The sequence below is a fragment of the Spermophilus citellus genome (genome assembly GCF_964194105.1).
Source record: "Spermophilus citellus genome assembly, chromosome: 3".
Taxonomy (NCBI): Eukaryota; Metazoa; Chordata; class Mammalia; order Rodentia; family Sciuridae; genus Spermophilus; species Spermophilus citellus.
This window is the reverse complement of record NC_138184.1, coordinates 20,251,618-20,267,292: the sequence shown is the minus strand read 5'-3', so window position 1 is coordinate 20,267,292 and position 15,675 is coordinate 20,251,618. Positions and strand designations below refer to the sequence as shown.

The following is a 15,675-nucleotide window of genomic DNA, read 5'->3' as shown; positions in this document are numbered from 1 at the left end:
TATTTTGAGACAGGGTTTCACAGTAGTCCAGGCTGGCCTTGAACTTGTGATCCACCTGCCTTAGCCTCCTAAGGAGCTGGGATTATAGGTGTACACTACCGTGCCTAGTAAGGAATATTTATTGACAATGAATTTTTCTGAGGAAATGCCATTAGGCTACATCAATTCCTTGATCAATTTTCTACAAAGAATAGTACATTGTTCCTGATTATTTGCTATTTTAATTTTGCTAACATCACTGAATCCATTCTTGCCTACCTAAATGTTACAGTAACAATCTGACTCATAATGATTTTGGTCTACATTAAATTTCCTGTTAATAGCATCTGCCTTTGTGAGTTTTCATTGGTGGGCTTCACATCTAACAGTCCAGTTTTCCTAGACCAAAATGTGCAGCTCTAAATTTCAATGGGTTATGTTTACATTGGAATCATATTTTATTTTAGTTTTAATCAGCACTATTACTATGAAGGATTGGAAAGTTGTATTTCTTCCTTAGTAAATTCCCAAGCAATAGGGAGCCTCGGTCTCAGGTATCCGACTTGCTATCTGGCCAGACTACCCTCTGATTTGCTATTCTATCTGGCTTGTGAACACTTTGTGTTCTTATTCTAGCTGTCCAGATTTGGGCACAACCAACAGCAGAGCCAAAATGCCATCAGAATCTGTTGTTGCTCTGCATCCATCCAAACAGAAGGAAACTGGCAGTGCCCAGTCTGAACGGGGTCTGGGAGCCAACCCTCACCAAGTGCCTACTTGGCGCTGAGCCCTGCTCATGGCTATGGACTCAAGAATCAATTTCCAGGAAGCTCATGGTCTTTTGCAGGCTAACAAACAATTCTAATAGAGGGGATTACATGTTGTAGAAGTCGCTTATGTTGAGAGAATTCAGAGGAGGCAGTAACCAACTAACCAGGGGAATCAGAAAAACTTAAGTTTTAAGAAATTGCTGTTTAAGAGCTGTCCAGAGGAGTGTGACAAGGTTTTCCAGTGAGAGCTGGGGGAGAAAAGGGATTCCAGCAGAAGGGTCAGGCGTAAAGGCGAAGTGAGAATGGGCCTAGCACACTTGGGAGATGGTGAGGAAACCAGTGTTCTGAGCCCAGGCGTGCAGTGTTAGCAGAGAGACCGGGGGCAAGGGCAGCCCATGTGGAGTGTTCAATGCCAGACCTAAGGATGGGTTGGGTTTTCTTTCTGGGCAGCCCAATGCAATTGGGTGACACCAATGCTTCAGGAATAGAGCTCGTCTGTCTGTGCTATGTGGACCACGTAAGGAGGAGAGATTAAAATCCCAGAGACCACTTAGGAGGTTACTGTTGACAGTCTAGTAAGGAAAGACTAACCTATGAGGATAGAAGTGAAATGGAGAGAAAATTCAGACACCTGAGCTTATAAAAGGTGTAGTACAGAACCAAGTAAATACCGTGGAGATAAGGGGGCTGACACAGGGGAGGAGAGGAACACTGATAAGGTTTGGAGGCACCCTTAAGCCACCAAGAGGATACTGGAGAAGCAAGTTGTGGGGAAGAGTGGGCAAGTTCAACAGGGGCCTGCTGGGTCTGAAGTGCCCAAGGGCCCCCAGGAAAAGATGTCAGGAAGGTAGCTGGGAATATGAGTCCAAGAAGCACAAGAGAAGAGTGCCTGGTGGACAGCACAGGGGTGAGGGGTGGGCTTGGAAGTCCACTGTCCCTGCTTTAAGTTTGACTTCCACAGTTGTCTGTCTGTGCTATGTGGACCATGTAAGGAGAGATTCTCTTCAGAGAATCTTGGGCCTCTCTGTGCCTTAGTTTCAGTGAGTCAGGATTCATCTTACCCAATCCCTAGCACTACCATGAGGGTTATGCCACACACAGTTTATGGAAAGAGCTCAGATGATGCATGCCACACACAGTGCTCAGGATATGGTAGCCCGGATTCTAGATCCAGCATTGGCATCAACTCTGTAGCTTAAAAAAATACAGACACCCAGAGCTGCAGCACTACTACATAAAGACTGTACATAAAGACACCTGCACTTTATAAAACCTCCAGCAGAGTTCTGAGTGAGTGCGACTGTGGATTATCAGGTTGGGATAGTGAGGGTTTCAGATAGAGCATCACTTGTTCCTGTGGAGGGAGGTTGACAAATGGTCACAAGCCAAGGAGGTAATCTCAGAGCAGGAGGAATTAGGAATGAATCTTAGAACCTATCTGAAAAGAAAAATTCTGGAAAGGGAAGAACTATGGAAGAAACAGAAAAATCTTCAAATGCTGAGAATACAAGGAAGCTGTAGTTTTGTTTTGGATAAGGGAATGACCCATAATGAATAAACAGTCCAGCTAAGGCAACTACAGAGACAAATCAACCAACAACTCTCTTCTACACTGTGCCAAGCACTGTAGGAAACACAGAGAAGCGATGGGACCTCAGGGCCTCCAACAGCTGGTGAGTAGACAGTGGCGCAGACTGAGGAAAGGGATCCCAGGAAGGCCAGGAGGATCCTGGTGGATATCATACAGGAGAGGGACACCAGGGAGGGAAACCAGTTCAAGCCTTGGCCCCAATGTGGGAGTATAGAACTCCTCCTGGCCTTTCTGTCCCTCATGTGGCTCTTTGCTGGGCCCCCAAATTCTCCTTGCTGAGGCTCTCCTTCTCCTAAGGACCTATTCACTCCTGAGAGGGGCAGCACTTGACTGACCTGTCGTTTAGAGTGATGTCACACTCCCCCACTAGTGGCCTGAAGATGAGGAACCTTGTGGAAGCAATGAGAAAACACTTGTTCACACACAGGCTTATCTCCCTGGTGGGGGCTCAACTCCCTCAGGTGTTCCATTAAATTTTCTTTTAAAAGTTTAAAAAAAAAAAGGAGAAAAAAATTGGTCTGCAAAATACAGTCAGATGTCAGAAAAGCCTATGATAGAAAATTTGAAAGCAAATAAACTTTGGCGGGTAAGGACCATATGGTATGTACCATGCCATTTAAAATGTAGCTTTTGACAGTAAATATGTATTTTAATTGATGAGAAACATCAACAATACACACACATATGAACAGGAACTACAAAGATACATGCAAAAGTATTAGTGGTTGTCCTGAGGTGTAGGATCATGGGTACTTTTTATTTTCTTGATTGTATTTCTTAAATGTTCTCTTGTGAACATGTTGGCTTGTGCTATAAGGGAAAAATCCTTAAAAACACAGGCAATAAATAAGTAAACAAACCTCAAGAAGGAGCTACCTAAATAGAAATATGACAAGTTTTCCTTACGTTTGTAACCAAAGTGCTATTAATGTCTTATTTTGAGCCATCTAGGCTGAGGGTCTCACAAATCCCCAGAGGGCTTGTAATGCAAAAACTAACTGCATTTGGGCAACTGTATGACCTTCTGTTTATCCTGAAATATTAATAATGCAACCAAAGTCACTACTGTCATGTATAGAAGATAAAAAGTGCAAAGAGACATCATTTCCTCAAGAAGCACTGGAACTCAGCTTTCCTTAATGCAGACACAGGTGGGCCCCCTGAAGACCCCGTTTTTAAGATGGTCCCAGCTACCACGGAAGGACACAAGACAAAGTCCCTCTGTAATAGGCAGTCAGAGGTCCCACTGGCTACCCTCATTATCTCAGGCTTTTTCAGATCTCAGTCAGAGCCATTTTAGCAGTTCAGTCTTCCTCAAAGTTTGACTTTCCACTGTGATTCCATTTGCATAAATCTCCCAGAAGGCTTATCTCCATCCAGACAAGGTCCCACCTGCCCAGCCACCTGTGCCCATCCCTCAGAGTCAGAGACCAGCTGGGCCAGTCCCTGCGATAGCAATCTGTGACAAATGCACTTTCCAGCCACAGAGGAAGTTTTCCATCCCCTCCACCCTCCCACCTCTTTCTCAGGAAGATGTTCTTCTGCCCACATTTTCACAGATTTCAGAACTGTGGAAACTGTTATCAGTCCATGGAAAAGAATTTTGCTCCACAACAATCCTAGACAGATAGCAGGGAGGCAGTAGGAAGGTCTATGGAGACTTTTTGCCAGTGAGATACACCAGCCCTCCTCCCTACCTTGCAGGGATGTCTCAAAGGTCCCACATTACCACAGCCTGGTAGATCAAAGGCACTGATTTTTTTTTCCTTCACTTCCAAAAGAATATATACTTGTTCATGATCTTTAAAAATAAAATACAGATGAGAAAGTGAAAAAAGAAAAATCCACTCTTAAATCTTTCACCCAAGGTAGATACTATTACTATTTTGAAGCATATTCTTCTAGTCTTTTTTTCTTGGTACCTAGTGACCTAAAAACACTTTAAAAATCTGTAGATCTATAAAAATGTTCATATGCTTCCAAAATATACACATGGCCCCACAGTGGAATCAGTTCAAATGTGGTTAATTTAGTTTACAGAATTGTGAGAAGTCATTAGAGCTTTCCTGTACTCTATACCCTCTGCACAGATGGAAGGAATGTAATGTGTTCATGTGTGGCAGGAGGCATGACATGTCTCCATCTGCCATTTCCCTTAGTGGCTAGCCCAAATTTCCAGGACCTACCTTGACCTTGACCCTGACACATCTCCTTCTCCCTTCCTTCCTTCATTCTTGCGTCAAGGTCTCCCTATGTTGCCCAAGATGGTCTTAGACTCATCATCCTTCTGCTTTAGCCTCCCAAGTAGCTGGGGTTCTAGACTTGCACTACAGTGCCTGGCACAAAACCCTCTTCATATCCCTTAACTTCCTGTGCCCCCCAATCTCTGGACACACTGGTGCTCACTGTCTTAGAGGACTAGGGGCCCAGCTAACTCTGGCCCTCAGGGACCCTTTCCATTACTCTGAGCTCTCCCCTCTAGGTGCTCTCCCTCTTCACAGCTAAGCTTCTTTAAGCATGTGCACTTGCTTACTCTTACTTACTCTTTAGTCCATTGCTCTATGGCACCTGTCCCCTTCACACTGGGGAACTGCTTTCACAGGTCATAAGCAACTTCCTGTGGCCAAATGCAAGTTGGAGTCTCAGTTCTCATCTTCCTCAGTATCCTGTTCTGAGTCCTAGTGCCTCCCCCCATCTGTGGGAGGCTGTGCCTCTCCCCAACTCTGTGTTCCTGCCCATCCTGGACACTAGTATCCCTCAGAGTTCTACTCTAGCCTCTGGCCCTGCCCATTCTACACTATCTTCTGCACACTCTTGCATTTGACCCCTGCTTCCCCTACACTACCCAGTGATGATGCTCAAATCACTAGCTCCAACTCAAACTTCTGCATCTGCACATATCAATACCTGGTTGTCCAGCAGGCGCTGGAACAATAAAATAAAACCTCCAAAATTCAACTCACACCACTAAAATGGAACCTGCTTACTTGTTCCTCAACTGTCCTTGAGTCCCCATGCTCTCTCCTTCTAAAGCTATCAGAGTCTTCCCTGAGGCCCATTATCACCTGCACCAGACAATTAGAAAATCTCCTGGTCCTCTCTGCCTCCCATCTCTCCCTGGTTTCCGGTACCCCACCTCTATTCTTTCTCTCCACTATATTCCATGGTACATTCTAAAATATGAGCCTAATCACGATTCCTGGCCTAAAATTTTCAGTTGTTTCCTAGTGACCATGGACCAGAGTCTGAGCTCCTGGGCAGGGTGCACAAGGCTGCCACAGCCCAACTTTGGACCTGATCCAGTGTTTCAGTCCTGACTGGAGTTTCTCAAAGACATTCCCTCTTCAAGTTTTCTTCTTCTGCCTCCACAGCCCTGTTAGTACCTTCCCAAAGCCTGCTAAGTACCTTTTGGCCTCTTGCACCACATCAAAACCTACAGTGGATAACCTCTTCTGTCTTCTTCCTGAGGCAGAACCATCAGGCAGCCTTTGCACCCCCAGTTTGTACTTGTGTCAGAGCACACCCCGTGTAGTTACAAACTACCTCTCCTACAGGACTGTGAATTCCTGGAGGATGTACTGGTATTATAACTCACATGATATAATTATACACCATCTTTCCTCCAGGACTATATAAATTCCTGGAGAGACAATCAATGTCTTTCAACTTGTAGCCCAGCAAATTGCCCAGGCCTGGCAAGAAACCTGCATTCCGTAAACCCAAGCTAAGTAATAATGATACAATAGCCATTTAGTGCTTATATACCAGGCACAGTTTCAAATGTTTTGTGACAAAACTGTACTTCGTCAGTTAATTCTGACAATAAATCTATAAGGTAAAGACTCTGATACTCCTCATTTTACAGATGTGATAACTAAGGGAGATGGGCCAAACAACTCCTCAAGACAACACAGCTAATAAGTGGCAGCACCAGGATCCAGACTCAGGCCATATAAATCTAGAGTCTATGCTATATAGGTTTTAGTAGAAGGCAGAGAGGTTTATCAGGTATTCTTAAAAGGCTTTCTTAAAAATTGTCTTGAGGGGGCTGGGGCTGTGGCTCAGCGGTAGAGCGCTCGCCTAGTACGTGCGAAGCCCTGGGTTCAATCCTCTGCACTACATAAAAATAAATAAAATAAAGGTACTGTGCCCAACTACAACTAAAAATATGTTAAAAAATTGCTTTGATGCTATCATTTAATTCCACTGCCAACAACTATATTAATATCACACTAAGACTAAAACAGGGCTAGAATAAGGCCTTGTTGACAGGCTTATGGAAAGCAGTGGAGACAGGTCTAATGAAATGCCAACAAGAGATTAAATTGAAAAAAAGAAAGTCAGTCAGTCAGTCAGTCAGTCAATGATTTCAAGGATTCAGGTACTCAGCACTACCATCCATTGGCAGCAAAAAAATGAAAAGGTTGCTCACATTTTAGGAGCTGGGGACCAGGCATGTGTACATTGGCTGGTCTGGGCAGAAAATGCTCCCTCTAATAGCTTTCCTGGAATAAAAAAACAAGCCACATGCCTGTGCCATGAACCTCCAGTCTCCTCCACAGAAAGATAGGAGATAGGCGAGCCCCAAACTGGTCACTTTTCTCTCTGGAGCCAAAAAGAGGCTAGGCTCACTGATAGGTTATTGAGTGGCACGTGTGAGAAGCTTTCTGGTATAAGGGAGAATGGGGCACTCTATTCAAATGGACCCTGAGGCAAGGCCCCTAACCTGCGATGTCATTTCCCTCTGTCTTTCCACAGGGCCCACATCATGCTGCTGTGTTACCCTTCTGAGGGAATTCCTGCCAAGTGGCTCTATACACTATGGCATGTGCTCAATAAGGTTGTCGAAGAGACACCAGAAGGGAACATCAACTGCACATGTGAATTGAGCTCCAACATGTCCAATGATGACATTCAGCAAGTGAAATAAATTCAGGGGCCTAAGACAGTCAGGGAGGTTGGTTTACGGTGAGGTGTTCACAGGGTGGGACTTGGTGGGGTGTGCAGTGGCAGGCGGAGAGATGAATTTTCTTTTCCTTAACAATATGGTTCATTTGAATGGATTTATATTCTTCCTTTTCTCAAATCTCGATTTGAAATAATTTGTGAAGTAAATGATTAGGTCTAAGGAAAGAAGGGGCAAAAATAATCATAGATTTTGTGCAACTGCTGTGATTGCGTAATGCTTGGCAGCTAGAGCCATCAGAAGCAAGCTATCTCTCTCAGCTTTAGGTGTCTTCTGGGAGATGGACATTATCCTGGACCTAATTTTTTAAGGATTCCTAGGGGAGTTCATAAGATGAAGAAATAGAATGTTTTGGAGCCAGAAAATGTAGAGAAATCACGAAACGGGTAAGGAGAGAGAAGTTTTCAAGATAAGGATTTCTGAGTCCAGGTTGTCTTCAAGAGGCTGCCTCCTCAGGGCAAGTAGAGTCATGAGACCTCTAAACGCCTGAAGTGTTTCAGAAACACAGAAAATTCCCGGAGATAACATTACAACCCCACAGTGGGCAAGGAGAGGGCATTATGAGATTAAATACCAGCCTGACACGCCCTTGCCCACATCCTTGTGCTTCCAGGCCAGGCCTGGCAGGTGGCCAGGTCTAGTGAGATGCCTGCCCTGCCTCCTGGTCCATTTGTCTTCTTCCCTCTGTTTACGGGGCTTACCTCTCAAATGGCAGCAACACCTCTGAGGGGGCCACTTACACATCTGTGAGTCATTTCCCTCTCTTGCTTTCTGCTCAAGCTCTGTGGACCCAACTATGGCTGTGTTGGAGTAAATGACTGCTCAAAGGTCCAGAAAGCTGTGGTGGTTGCAATTGTTCTGAAGTTATACTGGGAATAAAATTTTAAACCTGGAAGTGGGACAATAACTGTCTGATGGGAGATCACATAAGAGATTTCCTTCTCTCCCTCTTTTTTGGCACTAACCAAAAATCATACACAACACATATATTGTTTATACTCTCTGGATGTAACTTTACTAAAAATTATGCACAACATGAACTCCTGAGTACAAAATATTATTATCATATCAGGGAGTTCCTAGAGCCCTTCTTTCTTAAAACAGATATCCTTGCTGTATTAAAAAGGGGACCCTAATTGATCTTCTTGTATCTGAGATCTGGGCTTCCAACTCTGCTCCTTAGGAGCCCAGGTGCTTCAGTGGTGCCCTGAGGGCTCCCACCTCTGCAGCTTCACTTGTTTTACATACTGGGTTTTGCATAAGATGTCATATGCTGGAGGTGTTTGAAAAGCAGGTGGTGGCACGAAGATCCTGAGATGGCTGGTCTGTAGGATTTGCTTTGAATTGCTTCCCTTGCTAATGGTAGTTATTTGACAGATTCTTCATTTTCTGACCTGGTTTTCTTTGGGACTACCAGCAAAACACACCAATAAGCAGCTCACTGGTATTTGGGATGTAGCAGCAGCTCCCACCCATTCAGGACTGGAAGCTGAGTGACATACCATAGTGAGAACCATGCTGTCCTGCCAGCCTGAGGAGGTTCCTAGAGAGAATGCACATTGCTATATGGTTTATAAAAGAATAAAGGTATGTGAGGGCAGCAAGAATGCCAGGGTGTCCTCTCCTATGGTTCAATTTCCATCTTCCTAGTTTCACAGGCCATCTATAAGGCAATAACCTCCATACTACACTCTCCAGTCCCAGCCCTCCATTAGTTCAAGGCTGGCTGTCTACCGTCCATTTAGCATCTCTGCTTGCACCTAATGTAGGGGCAGTTTGGCCAGAACAGAAACCTTGATTTCTCCTCTGGCACCTATTCCTTTTTGGACTTTCTCTTCAATAAAGGATTCCAATCATTTGCCAGCTGCTGGAGCTGAGATTCTGGAAGGCCCGTTCTCTGATCAATCTCTGTTCTTCTCAACAGCAGTTCCCGAGCCTCACTGAACATGAGGGACACATGAGAGCTTTTGTGTCCCAAAGCCCTAGGTCCTGCCTCCAGAGCAATTAGAGCCATATCTCTCGGGGTGGACCCAGGCATCAGTTCACTTTAAAAGTTCTCCAAGGGCTTCTATGGTGCACCCAGACTTAAGAGCTGGTGGTTTAACACATACTCTAAATCCAATGGCTTCTTTGCAGCTTCACTACCTCCAGTTTGGTCAAAGCTACTGTCACACCTTATCTGGGTTACTACAATTCCTCTAGTCCCCTGCTTCTACTCATCCCACCCTGAACCTCCACTGTGAGCACGGTGCACATCATGCATCGCCTTTGTAAAGACCAAAGTTCTCACAGGCTGACAAGGCCCTGTGTAACTGGCCTCTGCAGCCCTCTCCACTCCCTTGCCCACATTCTCTTTGCTTGGGTCACCCTGGCCTTAGTCCTATTTCTCAAATATGCCATACTTGCTTCTGCCTCTGGGTCTTTTACCTACTCTCTCCTCTGCCTGGAAGGCTCTGCCCGCAGATCCTGCAACTTCTCATCATTCAGGTCTGCTCAAATGGCCTGACTAAGGAGAAGCCTCCCCAGATTACCTTGATTGAATATAGTCCCCCTTTAAAAGTCACCACATCACCCTAGTCACACTGTTTTACCATCTTTAAAGAACTTATTTCTTCCAACATTACAATAATGTCATTCAATAATGTCTTTGCTGCCAGATTGCTTCACTAGAATGTGACCTTCAAGTAGAGATTTCTGTCTGTCTTGCTCTCACTGCTCAGAAAGGAACTTCTCACTGAGCAGGCACTCAATAAACATGACCATTCATTTTATTCGATCCATCAGTGTCTCCCAGAGCTCCTCTGCACTACTGCCAGAGTGATCCTTGTAAAATGACAATCTGATTTTGTCACTCTTTTGTTTAAAATCCTCAGGGGCTTCTGACCACCTGTCATCATCCAACTTCTACCCTCCAACACCCACCATTACCAACCAACCCACACCATTTTCCTTCTAAGGTTCCACTATTCCCAACAATGCCTGGCTGCCTTGAAGCCACACTCCTGGCGTGTTTGTGTCTGTACAGGTCCCTCTGCCTGGAATGTCGCCCGTGTCTTCCTGCTCTATCACCCTCCACTTCCTCTGCCAACAGCCATTGCTCTGATGAGAATTGGCTGAAGCACCACTTCCTCTCCAGGCAGTCACCCCCACCTAGCTTGGCTAATCTCCTCCCTGTTCTTCCACCACAAACCATGAACCATGCTTCCTTCTGCCACAGCCTTCATCATCTGCAGCGGCCCTTGCTTCTTTTCCCCTAGAAAGAGGACACCCTAAGGGCAGAACAGCACTGGGAGCTTAATAGACAGTAAACTATATGCTGAGCAAAACAATGTCTTTTACTCCTGTGTCCCCCAATAGCAAGGCATCGTAAGATTTTCTGAATACTTGTTTTCAATATGACCAAATTGATACTTTCATACCCTTGTGTCTGGGGGCACTTTTAGGCATAACCACATGCTTTGTTTCCTGCAGCTGATGACTGCCTGGCGATCCTGTAAGCAGCACCAACCCTGGACAAAAAGGCCCCTACCTGTGATGCCAGTGTGTGTGAGCTCCCTGAGGCACGTGCACAGAAGGGGCCCTGTCTGGAGCAGTCACTGACATGTAACTGAGCTAGGAAAGCCAGCTTCCCTTGGGACAGTTAACAATCTGCCACCTGAACCAGCAGGAAATGGAGCCCTTTGAGAAGAAAACTAGCTCAGGACATCATCTTTACTATATATATATTTTTTTTGTTAAAAATATTATTTTATTTAGATTCTTTTTTTTTTTTTTAAAGAGAGAGAGAGAGAGGGAGGAGAGAAAGAACTTTAATATTTATTTTTTAGTTTTCGGCAGACACAACATCTTTGTTTGTATGTGGTGCTGAGGATCGAACCTGGGCCACACGCATGCCAGGCGAGCGCGCTACCGCTTGAGCCACATCCCCAGCCCCGTTTGGAATGTGGCTCAGTGGTTAAATGCCCCTTGGTTTCAGGTTTTTGGCAGTGTTAGGGATTGAACCCAGGGCCTTGTGCATGTGAGGCAAGCACGCTACCAGCTGAGCTAAATCCTCAGCCCCTCTTTACTATATTTTTTGGGGCTCACAGAAACAAAATTTGTGTGTGTTATTAGCAGTGTTTTCCCTTTCCTAATTTAAACACATCCCACACATTGAAACAATTTGAGCTACAGAGGTCTTTATCAAATAACTTAATCCTCTGGCTTTTCTTATACAAGAAAATGAGTAGAAACAGGAATGGAGGGTCTAATACTAGGGTGTAAAAACATTCAATAGCCATTTGCACAGCTTGGTACAGGTGGTTAGGTCACTGAGCAGATCACCTCTGTTTTACTCACACATATTCACCAAGAAGCACTGGCTGCTGCCCAAAACAGGCTTGTCCAGCTTTTCAGGAAAAGAGAACCTTACCCACGCACAGTAAAAACCATATCTGTGCAGGTTCCTAGAACTGGGTGTAGCTTTAATTTCAAGCCCACCTAGCTCCTGTCCTATCTTCGCATCCTGACCAGACACCTAACATGTTTTCTGCTCCAACCTTCTCACTCCAGTCTCCAAAGTTACCTGACATAGGACTGATTTGAACCAGAGGACAGATTCCCCCAGACAAACCCCTTCCTGCAGTAGCTCAATTAAGGTGTACATCAACGCACAGATGGTACCATTCAACTGAGATAGGTTGTAATACAGATGCTGGCCTGTTTCCCCCAGAGTCCCATGAACTCTAACATGGAGGGACCCACTTTCCCAGCCAACCCTGGCCCTTCTGTTCTCCACATTCCCGAGGTCCAGGGGGAGCATGCAGGCTTTGGCCATGTCAGGGCCAGAGGAGGAGAGTGTGGGCTGGTCAAAACAAGCCCAGACATACTCACGGGGTCCGTCAGCATGGCCCGGCAGTGGGAGGCCAGGGCCAAGAAGGCCAGCAGGTTGAATACAATTCCGTTGATGATGCTGTATACATAGTCTCTGGATGGAATCAGCATGACAAAGAGGACCACAAACTCTGCATAGAGGACCAGAAACCAGGTGACGATGGCACAGGCGATGCCACAGCTGTCGCGGATAAACCACATGGTTCCCACAGGACCAGGGTAGGGAGGTGGGACACACTTCTCGGGCTGGAGGTATTCCGGCTTGCGCTCAATGTCTCGAAAGTGGTGGGTGTGGATAAGCATCATAAGCTATTCTGTCCATACTGGCATCTGAAAGAGGAAAAGAACCCAGAAACTTGATGTTGTCATTAAGGACACTTGACAAAATTTCCTTTCCAAAGTGAGCCATAAGTATCTGTGTGTAGGTCCTTGTAGAAATGCTGCCTAAACACCTTGCTCACTTAAAGCACTGGTTGTCTTTCCTACTGCTGAGAGTTAACTTAGTCTTTCTGAAATAGGCCTACCTTGCCCCAAACCTTCACATGACAAATAATGAAGAGGGAGCCTCCAAAGGGCAAATGTCTGGCCAGAGGTCAGCTGGAGCATAGTGGCAGATGCAGCACCTAGGGGGAGGACCAGAACCTAGTCCTCTTTGGCTATCGGGGCTCCACTGGGAAGACAGTGCTTCAGCAGATAAGTTCAGATTTTGACATAAAAGACAGGGAAGGGGTGGGATTGGAGGAACAGCAAACACTGGGGGAAAACTCTCCAGCAGAAACGCTGCTGCCTCTATAGCATGGAAAGCCCAGGGGCCCACACTGAAGCTGTTTGGGGCAACAGGGATGAGTAGAGGAAAAGCAGTAGTTAGCTAGGGCTAGTGTCAGGGCACAACCATGAAGACATTCTAACTCACTGCACTACCAAGCTGATGATAAAGATAAACAGAGTGGGGAACGTCAGGCTTTTTACCTGATTAACCAGGACAAGAGACAGAATTTCTGAGTTTTGGTTTCCTTATATATAATGAGGCAAAGGGTAGAGAATGTTAGTGAATTCAAAGATGTGTCCCACCACCTGGCCATGGGGCTTTGTGAGCCTGTCACATTCCAGCCCTGGCCATCTCCTACCAGGGCTGCTGGTGGGGGAGTTGGTGGAGGTGCTTGTGATGAATGGAGGAAATTGGTACACCCCAGATTGCTCACAGACTGTACATATATTCTCTCCAGGAAAGAGAAAGAAGCGTTGGGTAAATAGCCTTTCCTCCTAGTAGTTGTAACTTGAGTCTCTGAATATAGTAATGAAAAGATTGATGTCCACACAGATTCTCAACATGTGCTACAAGGTTCAGAAAGCACAGATCCCTCTCTTCCATCTCTTTATCTTAAACTTTCTCGTTCACTGCATCAGCAACCAGGTTCCTCACAAACTGTGACAGCTTGAGTTAACCACCAGATGTAGGTACCATGGAAAAGTGCCGTAGTGGACCTGGGGCAAGCAAGTGCAACTCAAGCTTTTTGGAAACTCAAGTCATTACACAGCAGAGGAAATCCCTCAAAAGCCATACTGGCCACATGTGTGCTGAAGGGCAAGGGCAGGCTTGCAATGGTCATATTGGACTGTCCTGACCCTTTCTCCCACTTTTCCTTCTTCTTCCATTGCCTTCACCTCACAAAAAGAGCATCTGGATTGAATATAGGACAGTCAGGTAAAGTAAGAACAAGTCCAGAAAGCTGAGATGGCAGAGCAGCAACTATTCCTCAAAATGGTGGACATTCTAGGGTCAACAGTTGCACAGACTATCATGAACAATAAAGCCAACCCCTCCTACCCCAAAGTGGCAGAGAATTAATGGCTGAAAGGCAGGACTTGACCAAAGGAACATTCAACTCCACAAATATGGAACACATGTTAAGTGCCCAGTGCTGGGAATAAGAAGCTTTGACATATATGGAATAATTATCTCAAGTAGATTGAAGCAGTGGTTCCTGATGGTCCATCAACCAGAATTTTCTAACAGAGCAACTCTGTGCTTTCCAGAGGAGACGAACAATTTAATGTTGACAGTGACAACCAAAAGACATTCAGACAGTGGGCCTACCTTCTAAAGCCTGAAATATAACAGTAGGGGATCAGAGACCAGGAATGTCCAAACCTTGACCTGTACCCAGCAAATTCTAAAAACCCTAAATTCCATCCAGCCAAAATCAATGCTCCCCACCCCTACCATGTCAAGATGATATCCCATAGTGGATCAAAAGCTGACTGAGGCCCAATACTTTGACTACCCCCAGATGCAGCCACTCTTTCAGTTTTCCTACTGCAATACAGATCTGTATGCATATCATCTCTGTTCCCATAATTACATTTAGGCTCAAACCAATAAAGTCTTAATGGCTCATGGCCACACTGTTTGATTATGAACTATCTCTGGCTGCTTTTGCACTGTAATGGCAAGAGTGGAGTAACTGGTAGAGACCACATAATCTGCCAGTCTGACGTACTTACTCTTTCTTGTTAAGAAAGGTTTACTGACCACTGGTTCTGAACTGTGGTCACTCACCAAATGACAGATCCACCATGACTCCTTCCCCTTCAGGACAGCTCAGTGTGATGAAGATGGTTAGCTACAAATCATCCCCACCCAGACCCCCTCCTTTGTGGCAGCCCCTTGTCTTCTGCAGCCTAAGGGCCATCTTCCCCAGAGCTGTGTGTTCTACCAAACTGCACTTCAATGATGAAAAATGGTGTGGTTTTCATACATGATCACTAAGAATATATATTTTAGAGCAAGTATTCTTTAGACTCTTTCATTGATTAAGTTAGGCTCACAGTATATTCAGAGTAGCTGACTACATTCTATCCTTCAACAGTTGCTCATTCTTGGTTGGATGCATGGCAATGCTTTGACCACACCAGAGTTATGTTTCATGCGTACAGTTTTGCTGAGGATTATGCTCTTCCACATAAATAGATTTCCCAGGTAACTGACTTGTTCTGAAGCAGAAACATTTTAACCATTTGGGTGGTTAAGATGGAAATCTCAAAAATAAAAATTTAAGAAGAGTGTTGTGGTTCAGTGGTAGAGCACTCGCCTAGCACACACGAGGTGCTGGGTTCGATCCTCAGCACCACATAAAAATAAATAAATAAAATAAAGGTATTGTGTCCAAGTACAACTAAAGAAAGAAATTTGAGAGAGAGAGAGAGAGAGAGAGAGAGAGAGAGAGAGAGAGAGAGAGGGAGAGGGAGAGGAAGAAAGGAAGGAATTATAGTTGTTTCTATCTTACCATTTCTTCCAGAATTATTAAGAGTCATTACCAGGAACATAAATTACTGGAGTGCATCAGGCAATGATGTCCTCATGGGCTACAGAGATTCACTAGGTCTTGGCCTCACATCAAATGGTCTGTTCAGACTGAAATTCTATCAACTTCTTTGTATGGTTCTTTGTCTTCCTCCTTCATTACAACTATTGTCATTTCTGTGTTTACAGTTAT

At 45.1% G+C, this 15,675-nt stretch overlaps 1 protein-coding gene and 1 long non-coding RNA gene across 7 annotated transcripts in view; both read right to left on the bottom strand.

Annotated features, from left to right (window-relative positions):
- Positions 1 to 15,675, bottom strand: part of LOC308643113 — a 622,623-nt gene that overhangs the window by 158,632 nt on the left and 448,316 nt on the right. The window lies entirely within an intron of this gene.
- The window catches only part of ZDHHC3 (zDHHC palmitoyltransferase 3), a 61,912-nt gene that overhangs the window by 25,068 nt on the left and 21,169 nt on the right, over positions 1 to 15,675 (bottom strand). For all 6 annotated transcript variants that reach the window (XM_081285859.1, XM_081285857.1, XM_081285860.1 and 3 more), the window contains exon 2: positions 12,179 to 12,508. In XM_081285859.1, the coding sequence (XP_081141985.1) occupies positions 12,179 to 12,484 (306 nt within the window). In that variant the 5' untranslated portion in view covers positions 12,485 to 12,508. The remainder of the gene's footprint in view (positions 1 to 12,178; positions 12,509 to 15,675) is intronic.